The sequence below is a fragment of the Neolamprologus brichardi genome, chromosome 23 (assembly GCF_056152115.1).
Source record: "Neolamprologus brichardi isolate AB-2024 chromosome 23, ASM5615211v1, whole genome shotgun sequence".
Lineage (NCBI taxonomy): Eukaryota > Metazoa > Chordata > Actinopteri > Cichliformes > Cichlidae > Neolamprologus > Neolamprologus brichardi.
This window is the reverse complement of record NC_142125.1, coordinates 11,544,334-11,557,462: the sequence shown is the minus strand read 5'-3', so window position 1 is coordinate 11,557,462 and position 13,129 is coordinate 11,544,334. Positions and strand designations below refer to the sequence as shown.

Sequence of the window (13,129 nt, the reverse complement as noted above, 5' to 3'; positions counted from 1 at the left end):
TTATGAGTCATTCCGAATAGGACTTTAACACTTTAATAACAGCACATTAAAACCTTATTAATCACTCAACAGTACTATAAACGACCACAAGAACTTCAAAGTCAGTAATTACAAAATATATAATACATCTTATACACCCCTATGAGTGTTTCCTTTACAAATAATACAAGTTATTCAAAGTAAGAAGCCGACTCTGTACATGCATTTCATTTTATACACATGTTTGCAGATTAGGAGGAAGCTGTAGTTCTTTACTGAACAACAATGGGAAATCTGACTAGCAAACGTGTATTGGCATGTGCTGATTTGTCACCACATTACTGTGCACCAGGTCCCACTGTAGCTAAAAATCTGTAGAATGTTATTTTAAACAACTTCCAGCCGTAACTATTGATGTGAAACTTCTTTTTGCCGTCCCTTTGGACTGATGGTGATATTACTTGGTGCTTTCCAGTCGAATTGGCAGTGTTGCAGAGTGTATTTTAAGTGTAATATATTCTGTACGAACCCACCATCAGCAAAATGTCTTCAAGCAGAGCGAATATATCGTTGCACTCAACTTATGACTGTAAATAAGTCTAAATATGCAGTATATAGCTGGAACTACTAAAATACATATTGGCATGTCCTTGGCATTTATTGAGCACCACCCTAATATTATGTATTCACCGGTTTGTAGACAGAGCAGACGGAGGAGAAGGGTGTATTCTTTTTGAGATAAACGGGGGAGAATTCCTCGAACTGAGCTGGTCGGAGCATGAAGATAGTGTAGATGGGACTTTGCCGATCGGTCTTTTAACAGTCTGTTCGAGAGTTTAAAACATATTCGATGATAATATAGCTTTTCTCTGCACAATAATGTGAATACACGAGAAAGAGCTATAGAAATATATCAAGGTCTCGCAAAGATTTGCCGTTGATGCTCTTCAAGCACAGCAGTCCACTTTGATGTGTGCTTATAATCAGCACTGAGGAGAGAACACTAAAACAAATCAGATCATTTTCATGTTGAACTTCCGCGCTCCACCTTGTCCTCCACTGGCTGCAGGCCCGTCCACTTTTCTAAAAGAATATTCTACAGAGAAGTTGTTTTTGTGCTGCCCTCGCCCTCGACTCCACACAAACAGCAGAATGAAACAGAAAAGGACTACCCCCAGAAACATGATACAGCCCATGGCTGTAGATATGAGGATCGTCTTGAGGTCCAGAGTAAACTTCAAGAAGACTCTGGTATCATTCAGATTTGTGTCATTAAGATCCCCAGCATAGTAGGTGCGGTTGGCCATGAGGGCTGCATCCAGCGGCAGCCCACTCACTGTAAGTGTGGCAAAATATGTGTCATTTCCACCGGCATTGCTGGCTATGCAAATGTACGTCCCACTATCTGTGACCTGGGCATAGCGGATTTCTAGCGTGCCTTCTGGTAACACGGTAAGGCGGCCGCTACTCTTTGTGGTGATGCGGCGGCGCTGAGGAGAAATCCAGAATATCACTGGTGTGGGTTCACCTTCTGCTCTGCAAATAAATGACACTACCTGTCCCTCGCGGGCAGATATCTGCTGCAGTTTCCGGTTGCGGATTTTGGGCTTTTGACAAGTAAAGTGGTCAAAGAGAGCTGAATCAGAGAAAGCATTGAGAGCACGTCCTTGCACTTCAACAGGTGTCATACACACCGGGGAGGCACCATCAAAGTTCAGGGTCTTCCTGCGCTGAAGGATCCAGAGCAAGCGGCAGTCGCAGGCCAGAGGGTTTCCATCCAAACGCAGCGTCTCCAGAGTGTTGACAGACTGAAAGGCTCCCTCCTCCAGGGTCACCAGGCTGTTAGAGGAAAGGTTAAGAAGGCGGATTTGCCTTAGACCACCGAGCGCATAGGGCTGCACTACTGCCAGGTTGGTTTTGACTAGATGCAGCTCCTTCAGCCTTACGAGATCCCGCAATGCCCAGGACTCCAACACAGTGATGGGGTTGTAAGATAGGTTGAGGCTGGTGAGGTGAGCCAAACTACGCAGGGCAGAGGTGGGCACAGAGGTGATGTTGGTGTGCGTGATAGACAGCCAGGACAAGTTGAGACCCTGCAGGCTGTGAGGAGAGATGTACTCCAAAAAGGGCCAGTGATCGATCTCCAGGCCCCTCAGGTTTCCCAGCTTCCGGAAGTTTTGGTCCTCTAAGGCAGAGATACTGAGGTAGCGGAGCCGCAGAGTCACCAGGTTATGCAGATAAGACAAAGACTGACTGGACACCGAAGTCAGGTTACACCTCTCAATTGTCAGCTCCTTCAGTCCCACCAAACCCAGAAAGGCCTTGTTAGAGATATAAACTAAATCATTGTCGCCGACCTCCAAGTTCTTTAAACTTCTCAAGTCTTGGAAAGTAAAGTCCAAAAGAATTACAATCTTATTCCCACTAAGGTCCAATGAAGTTAGGTTGGAGAGACGTGAGAAAGCTCCCATAGGGACCAGCTTCAGTTGGTTACCCCTCAGTGAAAGCGACTTAAGGTTCTGAAGGCTAGAAAAAGCATTTGGTTCCAGGACACTGATCATGTTCTCACTCAGGTCTAGCTTTTCGAGACGTGAATACGGAAGCAGGTCTCCGTGTTCTACCCAACGCAGTTTATTCCCACTCAAGTCCAGGATCTTGGTGTCCAGTGGGATTCCATCGGGCAGTGCAGACAAGCGTTTACCATAACAAGACACAGTCTTGAGCTTAGCAATGCACTCACAGCGCTGGGGACATCCTTGGCTTTGGGCAGGTGACACTGTGATCATTAGTAACAAGAAAAGGAAAGGCAGCAGCCAGCCTACATCCTGACCTAGGCTCGCCCTCGTGGCCATCCTTTCTTCCTCTTCCTTCGTCTCCTGTCTGGGCTCGAATCACTGGGCCAGACACCTGCAAAACGAGAAGAAGGGATAGAAAGAGTTAGACAGAAAAAAACCCAATAAGGCAAGAACAGAAAGAGAGGGGAGACAAAAAGACAGATAGTGAGAGAAATTCATTAGCGTCAGCTCTCTTTAAACAGCAGCAATCAAACACTCTAAATGAGCGGAATTACAATTACAAACTCTAATTGACCCGACACAGCAGTGAAATTAAAGCCAGAGCGCCAAGATAATCCTCAAAGGACTGATTCGGCATTGAGTTGAAACAGTTTGGCTTACAATGGCCGACTGTGCATTGTAAGCTTACTGGTTTTATAATCACTTGCCGTGGCACAAAAACCCTAATAGCCGTGACTCAATTTGATATATGATGGTTAGGGTATATTGCTCCCCAGCCTGTCTGTATGAAACTCATGCATTGTAAATGAAAACGGGGAAATGGAGAACCTATTGTATTAAAAGCACCCCATGTGAGAAATCTTAAAATGCATGAAAAGCTAAAGTGAAGGTGGGCTCTCAAAAGTCTTTAACAGCAAATACCTGAAATGGTGCACATGAAGTGTATGTTGTGCAACAGAACACAAACAGCTATACTTAACACTTTGTAGAAGAAAACACAAGCAAGTGAACAGAGTGACTAAAACATCAAAGCGACACTGAATAATCAATAGACATAAAGCACAGTATATCCACCCCAGAGTCTTTGAGTACAAGCCCGACACTGTCTCGCACTGTAGAAGAAGGCCACGACTGGGTGCTTCAGTATAACTCCCATCACATCATCTGCACGAGGCTCTGAGGCATGAGGCTTATCATGAGAGGAGCTTGTCTAGGCTGATCTGCTAGTGGTTTCTCTCCCACCTAACGTCTTTATCTGCTGATGCTTTGACAGCAGATTGGCAATCCTTTATAAACCCATTGTGAAAGACTAACAAATAGGATGGAAAGTAACTCCCTATTTCACCTTGTTTTAGTACCTGATTGTGACACTAACTGTGTGTTAAGAGACGATCAAAAGCCACCTTTAGTTTGCCACGCTATCAATTGCATATTTAAACAATACCTATTATTTATACCTATTTCCTCTTGGAAAATTTACAATGCATCTTAGCTGACAGATGATTATTCCCAATACCCCACCTGCCACTAAATGCAGTTATACACCTGAAAATGTGTATAGAAAGCTCTGATAAATTGACTTAATGACACTGATTTTTCGAGAGCCACCATCAAAGACGCTGTGACAGAAAGCGATATACCAAACATCCCACACACTCTCACCCACACGCAACAGCCTGACACATAGCCTTTTGCAGTCGACCCAGAAACTTTGTGTTATTCACTGCGATCTAACAAGGCTCAGTAGACACTGGAGCAAGAACTCGCGCTGCACCCATGGGTAGTGTTTAGATTGTGGCTCAGACTTTGTGCATGGAAAACAAATCGCAGCAGATGGTTTAGTAGCAAGAAAATGGCAAAGCATTAAGAGATTTAATCGCCTGGCAAAGCAGATGTTCCCAAGGCACAGACATAAACAATGCCGTTTTAAAATAGAGCACCGCTAATGTAATGCAAAACATCTTCTTCATTTGATGGTCCAACATTCAACTCTGATCTTTACAAAACTTATGAATATGACATTTTAAGTTGGAAAGCACTCACTGAAGGATGCTTCTATTTTCTATTTCATTCTTTCCATTGCTGACGAGAAGGGAACTGCTTTTTGGGGGGAAAAAATATACATCATATAGACCTCTAAATTGAATTGCTGAACTTGTCTGCATGATTTCAAGGACTTTATGTCATGCCAAGCATGTCTTTAGTTGGTCTGACATGTTTTGACTGTGTGACCCAGGGTCATGCTGGTAAAATAGTAAAAACTCACCTCGTCTGCACAAGTAAAAAAATATTTCTTTCAGTATTCACCACCAGAGTATTAGCCACAAACTTCCTCTCTAGAGTCCTACTGTCCTCAGTCCTCTGCTTTTAAAATGTCTCTAGTTTCTCTGTCAGTCACATAGCCATGCTTTACGAACCCATATCTGGTAGCAGACATTCACTAATAAGCCCAGAGGCCCCTGGCTAGAGAATGCACCATAAGTCAACAGCAGGTGAATAGGGAAGTGTGCACTCTACTGTGTGTGTGTGTGTGTGTGTGTGTGTGTGTGTGTGTGTGTGTGTGTGTGTGTGTGTGTGTGTGTGTGTATATATATATATATATATATATACACACACACACATATAAAAGTATTGGTATTGATATTTGCAATAATGGCTCTGTATTTACTTTCGATATCAAAATTTGCAGTATTGCACAGCACTAGTACCCAGACCTATAGGAGTGTCAGTCAGGTCAGCTAGCTTAGGGGCAGACAGCATGGCTGTGGCTGTATTAGCATGGTTTTCTGCTGGGTGATAATAAATGCCTGCCAGCTGCTAAGGAGCTCTGCTTTCTATTTTTAAGAACCTTCCGTATAATGAGGATGGTGCAATGGTTAGCTTTGTGGCTAAAGGGAAATTTTGTCATGGTTGTTCAGTGGTGGAGATTATTATTAACCAGTGAGGTAAAGCTACTACACTAACATGTAAATGAACAGCAGGAAACACACAAGTGTTTGCTTTTATTAACACAAACTTGCTCTCACGGGCTATTTTTTTCTATAGGTAATATTATAATGTAAGAGATTCTATTTTAATAGCAGTAATTGTGTAATGCCACGAGTTTTAAATATAAAGTCACCGAGCACAGTCAGTGTCACATCTCTCTGATTATGCACTATTATGTTTCCCACTGACCTTCGGCGATTTCAATGAGCTACAGCGAAGCTGCTGCTCAGGCTAAAGAGTGGCTTCTCTTGACAAAGCTGTGACTGACAGCAACTCTTCCTCGTTACTCATAACTCACTTCACCCTGAATTTTTAAAAAGAGTAACATTTTGTGGTTTCTCACCAGCCAACTTGTAAAACTGATCACTATTGTACTGGCGTGAGTCATTAATAGCGACACTAGTGAAACAGAAACTTTAAAGAGGACGGAGGACTTCCAAAAGTGGACGCCAAAGGAAGAGAAAAAAAAACTTGTGAACAGCGGTGCTAATGTGATCGTGTCTCAGTTTTAACTATTTTAGAGTCAGTAAAGTAACTGAAGGGTTTAAAATACTCGGTCCATGGGATACGTGGGCTGTCAGTGAGATGCTCAGTAAAGTTCAGTTATGTAAACACTCATCTGTGAAGTCAGAGGATGTTCAACAAGCTGAGATACATCAGCTACGCCTCGCAGACAGAATCAATATGCAGCTCTGATATGAACCGCAAAGCTTCCAAAGGACAATACTGTAGGTGTTTAATGTTGCCATGGCAACGCTGCACCATCTCCCTCCACCCATCCTTGAAACGCTGTCCTTCCCAGTCTCCTGTTTTTCATATCAAGCTCAAATGCACCTGTCCACCAGATAGCTTCAGTAAGTTTCCCGCCCCTAGCGGCTGTTCCTGTTTACAGAGACACTGCTCATTAGCTCTTTGATAAATATTGCTAATTATTATCAAGTATTTTAAGCTCAATTATACTGTGTTGTTGCTGATGTGTACAACATCCTTTCTGCTTCATACCTGTAGAATATTCTGCCCCCCCCCCCCCCCCCCTTCCCTTTTCTGCTTGGTGTAGGTGCATTTAGGTCCCATTTCCTGTTACTTACCACCATCACAGCTGCCTGTCACATTCACACATTGCTTGTGCAATATGTGCACACATTCATAGCACTGACAAGTGGTCAGTTGTCTTTTGTTTTACTATTTTTGTTGCCAGGCAACATTTAGCACATGGTATTAGAAAAAAAAAACTTCACTGCCTGAAGTCATTTTCTACTCCAGAGTTGACTCAGTGTTTAAATGCATGGGGGATGGACTCATTTTATTTTATTTTTTTCCTGAGAACGCTGCACTGTTAGCTGCAGCAGCTTTATATTTCTGGACATCTAAGCCTACAAAAGCGTGCAATTTGTATTCGATTTTGCACATGATGGCTAAATCTTTTGAATTCATGCATGTCTTTTCTACTTTGATATGTCAAACTATGGATAATTCAAGAGGCAAACACAGAGTGTTCCTCGACCTGGATCTGAATTTAACTAATACTTGAATATTTTTAAAGGAATGCGGGAAACTGTAGGAATGATCTGTTATTTGTGACTTAAAATTACCTGAAAAATTCCAGCAGTTTGCTTATGCAAGATCAACACACGTGTCAGTGTCCCTGTGGAGATGAAAAGCATGAGTACACAGTCAAACTGTGCTGCCATGAAAGCGGAATATACAGAAGGCAAGTAAAAATCAGACGATGGCTTAATCCTGTGCTGCTCTGCACTGTGTTGTTCAACTTAATTTAGCCCGTACTATCGAAATAATAATGAAGGGCTCCAAGCTCTGAATAAAAAATAGTTCTAGAAACTAGCTATACTTTCTGATGTTTAAGAGCACCAAAGGTACATGTAATATTAAACTTTCTGGGGGAACTCAGGGCACCCTAATGCACACATGAATTAACCACAGCCTCGTAAGAGCCACGTTACAATATTCAGGACGTGTCTGTCTAATGGGATGGAATCAGCTTTAAGCAGACTTTAGTCAGGAGCTGACAAAAATGAATGTGGTGTTATTAAAATTTCATTAAAGAGACTTTGGTAGTGACCCTGCTATTGGTGCTATTGCTGCTGATGCAAACTGATGTGCTGACTGGCTTTGGAGTCTCCATTTCTACCTTCCTAAGACCCCTAAGTTCTCAGGGTGAATCATTCCCACACTTAATTAATTTTTATACTGAACTCAAATTTAATTAGTATTAAACTAATTAAACGTTTCAAATTTGACTGTGCCGTATCCAGCTGTCTGGCATCCTGATGGTGTATGTCATCTTTTCAGGTGCATATTTTACAACATTTTGAACAAATATTAATGATTTAAAAACTTATTAACACATCACCACAGGATGGAGTTTAAGAACTTTTGATCCAGATATGTGGATCACAGGATGTGACCCTCAGCCGGCTCACTTCTAATATGTGTTCAGTGCTAATTACCAAATATCAGGATGATAATAAGCGTGTTGTTTGCACTAGTCTATGTCCATGAATCCATTAGCTCTTATTAATCATGCCTGTTTTGCTTTTGTTGATAGATTTTGTTGTTTTGATTTATGATTTTTGTACTTTAAAAATTCATGCAGATTTCTTCTAGTACGCGTAGCTGTGGTAAATAACCCACCCCCCCTCCCCCCGCCCCCGTTTGCCCGATGTCCCCCGTCTAGAGATGAAGAGAAGCATGGGCCTGAGCTCTGAGTCTCTAAAGCGCAGATGACGGAGCAGGCGACCTGGAATTCATGTGCTCTTTGACTCCGGCCCAGTTGCCATCGGAGACATCGCACATACCCAGAGAGCGGGGGTGTAGCAGGAGATGTGTGGCTTTTAGCTCGAAAAAAACCAAACGCAGGTTAGATAGCAACAGCGCCATAATTAGACACTCGAGTGGGCAGAGGCCACAGCAGCGGGGAGGCTCGCTGAGATGTTCTGCCACTTCTCAACCCCACCACCACCTCTTCTTGCAGAAACCACTACATGATTTATTTCACTTACTATCTTTACTGCCAACTCATCTCCTCCCTGGTTTCTCTATACACAAAAGCAATCAGAGCTTGAAAACTAGCAACTTAAGCTGATTGGCATTATGTAAACACTGTCCTTCTTGCTGCAGCAGAAGAGGAGTCTGTGTGTGTTTGTGTTGCCTACAGCAAGGCCCTGAATCAGAACCAGCTGAAGCAGAGCAGAGGATGAGACTGGCAGACTTATCTGCAGGTGTAGGACACAGCTGACAAATGAGCAGGAAGCGTGTTGGAGTGTGTAGGTGTAAGCAGGCACCCTCCAGAAAGACACACAGGCCGAGGCATAACATCCACAAAAGCTCCTCGAATGGCTGCGCTCGCTGATTTTCACCGTGCCCACTCATTACGGTTTATATAAGCAGAACTCGCTCTCTCTCTCTCTCTGTGTGTGGTATGTGCTGAAAGTGTCCTCCAGAGAAAACACATTAGTCATTTACACTGAGGGAAGCCTTCGTCAGTGTCCATCAGTCTGTGCAGGGAAACCCTGAAGACCATGGCAGTGCAAGTTCCAAGGAACACACAAATAAACACACACTCGGAAAGCAAGAACAAGCTCAGGGATAAATGTGACTGACTTGTTTGTTCCCTCTAATGTTCCTGTAACTTCCACCTTGCAGTACAGTGATGGATCATTGTTACCGGGAGGGTCGCGCTACCCGACACAGCTAAGGACGAAGAAGAAAAGCTGGAGTGGAGAATTTGTGACATTCATATAAAAGCAGTTCCAAACTTAGGAAGAAGAATTGCTGTTTATTTACGCAAGTAAACGCCTCTTCATGTTCGAGCACACGAGCTTTCTGTGGACACTGAGGCTAAAAGAGGAATGGATGAGAGAAATGGTACACAAACAGCTATTTAAAGCGATTTCATCCCCGGGCACCTCATTACAAACTGATCGGTTATGTTGAATATTTCCATTGCACCTCAGCATCTGATGCAGATTGATATGAAACACTAGTCTAAAGATGCCAAATAAGACTCTCATTATTATAATGGTTCCAGGGAGATTCTTAAATTTCATTTCTGTTCTATGCAAAGCATGAACGTTGAAACCGAAGGACACAAAGGGGTGATTAAGAATGTGTGCCATGAATCTTTAATAAGAGAGACCTGTTTCAGGGCTTATGGACGTAAAGGCTTCTACAACCAGGAGCTAAATAATTGATGACGTTATGCTGGGTGGTCATGACCCACTGACATGGAAACTTTGACCTTACCTGGAGCTAAAATAGCTACATAACCAAAGACATAGAGAAACAAAAATATTATTATTGGTCAGTTACTGGTTTTATACTTCAGCTGATATAAAAATAGTTCAACTTTAATGATACATCTTAGCTTCAAAGAAATACCTTATAGCAACCTGCCTCTCGGTCCATGTATTAAGTAAACGGCATTTTGTATTTCCTTTGTCTACAGACACATAATAATAAAGTTTTGGCTGTTTATTTACATAACAAAGGACAAAGTGTAGCATAGAACAAAATGGACTTGCATCTTTTTCAAATTTTATTATACCTCAAACTGCACTGAAGGAGATTTCATTCTGTGATGTTTTTCAGTTTAGATGAGAGAACAGGTGGGGGCCACGATGCCTTACAAACACACTATCGTGACAGGCTCTGACCTGGTTTTCTATCTTATCAGTTTGTACTGAGGCATGTTCACAGCTGAAGGTTAAAACAAATATTGGGGTCCCTACACAAGCACTCCCACACAATCTGAGCCCTCCGAGCGCAGCCACTTTGATTTAACACAAAGGGATCTGTGGCTCCAAAGAACATTAAATTCGATGCCAAGCTCGGAGAGGCCACAGGCCATCACTGTAATGCAGAGGGACATGCTTTGCCACGGTCACATACACACACTGTATGAAGCTGGCTGAGGTTTACTAAACAATCAACATTGTTATAGCAACAAAACACTGAATACCTTCAAAAAGTGTACAATTACTCAATTACTGTACAAATTCTGTAAAATGTGCTCCTCATAATTAATAAAAACTAAAACTAATACTGAAAACTAATGAACTGGAAACAAAAACAAAATAATAATCATTTGAAATATAAATAAAACTCTGCTTAGTAACTCAAATTTACTTAAATTCAGGCTTAGCTTAACTTGAGACTACAAATGAACCTCCCATTGTCTGAATCTTCTTCTAACCGTGATCATGTTATTAATCGACAAACGTGATTATGAACACAACTGAAAAAAATGATGGAGGCATCTGGAACCGCTCTGGCTCTGCTGTTCTCCACCAACAGACATGGGTTTCACAGTGGAGCGACACTGGTCGGTCACCCGTCTGTCTTTCCGGCCTGCTTTCCGCATAGGCAGGCTGCCACTGGCAGCTAGCCTATTAAATGGCCAACCTCTCTTTAAGCCCTCGTGATCAGACTGTGTCAGTCAACCAGCAGTACCCCTCCTGGAGCAGCCTCTCGGGCTAGTTACACGACTTCAGCAGGGATGAGAAGTGACAGACCACCAGGAAAGAGAAGACATAATTGGGAGGACTAACCGTTTGTGCTCAGCGAGGAGAACAAAAACGTTAATTTGTCCTTGTCCAGATCTTTCACGACTGTTTTTACATTAAAAAAAAATACACGAGTAGAATTTGGTCAGCACCCTGATCGTGTCTGGCAATTACTAGTAAGTTGATACAATACGACAATCCGGTTTGAAGGCGTCACGGGCCATTTAACTATGAGATTCATGTCCTTGAAAGCTCCCTGATCAAATGCTAAACGTAATGACTTGGAAACATCCACTGTCTCTCTGTAGCTTCAGAGTAAATAGCTGGTTGTCATTTGCTCCAGTTTGACTGTTTAGTATGCATGACACATGCAACCCATTACTGTAGCGCTCTCTTTTGTTTCCATTATACTGTGAAATAGAGAACCTGGGCCAATATAACGCCGAGCATTACTGCTGGGGGGGGTTTTCCCCCTCTTTACCAATTAAATCACATAAAGCAGATTTCGCCTGTAAACTTGTACAAACAGTGACAATTCATCACTTGGTCTCTATTCTCACAGCAAAATAAACAAATCCTGGGTAATTTCAGGGCCGTCATCCCATAAAAAAAGTAAGTAAGCAGTAATAAATCATGATGCAGACGCCAGTCCCTCAGAAAAGAGGGGTTTTTTTCCTTCTGTGCATGAATAAAACTTGAGGTCAAAGGTTAATAAGAGTAATATTCACAAGCTCATATTATTACTAGCTACTCTGTTGGCAGCAGACTTTAACTGTGACCCTTAATTTGAGGTCATTTCTCCCATAAATGCAAAACTAAAGCTGTATAATCTATATTGCCTGTTTTTGGGTTTGTTGTTTTTTTTTACAGAGGACAAAGAGACAAGAGCCAGAAGTTCTTAGAAGGTGGAGGTGAGTGTGATCTGTGTCTCTGCTGGCATCTATTTTCTGACTGGCTGGCCTGTCTGCAGTGTCACCAGCCATCACTTCAATCCAGGCTCTTTCCATGCCAGTTGGCTCGGCTCTCGGTCGCTCTCACACTGCCTGCCACATTCAGAGACGAGAGGCAGAGATGGGGCGTTTTAGGCTGGCATCACACATCACACGCTTGCAGTTCTTTGCACTTCGCATACACACACGCAGAGATTTGCGTGTTCCAATTTACGCACGAAAATGGTCGAATGCACAGAGATACAAAAACAGACATGCATGCATATTCACTCACGCTCCCACTGTCCTCAATCTGCAGGGGAGTGTGTGTGAGTTGTATCTTAAAAGGCTAGTGTGTAAGGGATGCTGACCTTTATAACAGCCCTGTTTACAACATAAATGCTGAATAGAAAGCAGCTAAAAATCAAGTTGTGGCAAACGTGGGGTGTCTATAAAAGATGTAAACCGTACATCGTACGTACATCAACACTGATCTTTTTCCCCTTTGGTTTGAGAGACTCGTGGAAGCATCATAAGGGAAAAAACTGCTGGCGCCTGCTTTAATCCTTCTTGAAGCCTGCAGGCTCTCCATGTCCTTCTCATTGGATTCATTAAAAGGATCCCTGTCCTCTCAACTTCCCTTTCACTGCCTGCCGCCTGCTCATCAAGTGGGCCAATTACAAGCACGATCAGGAGTCAAGAACTATCTGAAAGGGGTCACATACACACTGCAGCTCCCTCTTACTTCCAGACGGAAAAGCTGAAATGATGTCGTGTAAGCAGTGATGCCACTTGTGTAGAAAATAAGGAGCATATTGTGTAACTATATCCAGCATACACAGAACACATGCACGGCTAGTCGCTAGCTGTCTAAACAGTAATGTCCTTTGCTAGATTGCAGCCTAATGTTCATATTTTATAAATGTAGATGCTAAGCAGACAGCTGCTACTAGCCCGGGCTGCAGGACTGGTGAAGAGAGTCTCAGTTAGGAAATGAAAAATCTGTGAACTGTGTCAGTTGAAACTGGCTTGTAAGGACGTGCCTGGAGCAAGATATTAACTGCTGAGTAGCACACCTGGACATTACTCAGCAAAGCAGAGGTGGTTTCTATATTTGTACACTTCAACAGACTAATTTGCCATTTTTCCATCTGTAGTGTTATGAGAAGCATCAAGTGCCGCACACTTAGACACA

General features: G+C 42.7%; 1 protein-coding gene across 1 annotated transcript in view; it reads right to left on the bottom strand.

Annotated features, from left to right (window-relative positions):
* The window catches only part of lingo3a (leucine rich repeat and Ig domain containing 3a), a 31,176-nt gene continuing 18,047 nt past the window's right edge, over window positions 1–13,129 (bottom strand). Inside the window, exon 2 of the mRNA XM_006790347.3 lies at window positions 1–2,886. Coding sequence (XP_006790410.2) covers window positions 993–2,831 — 1,839 coding nt within the window. The 5' untranslated portion in view covers window positions 2,832–2,886 and the 3' untranslated portion in view covers window positions 1–992. The remainder of the gene's footprint in view (window positions 2,887–13,129) is intronic.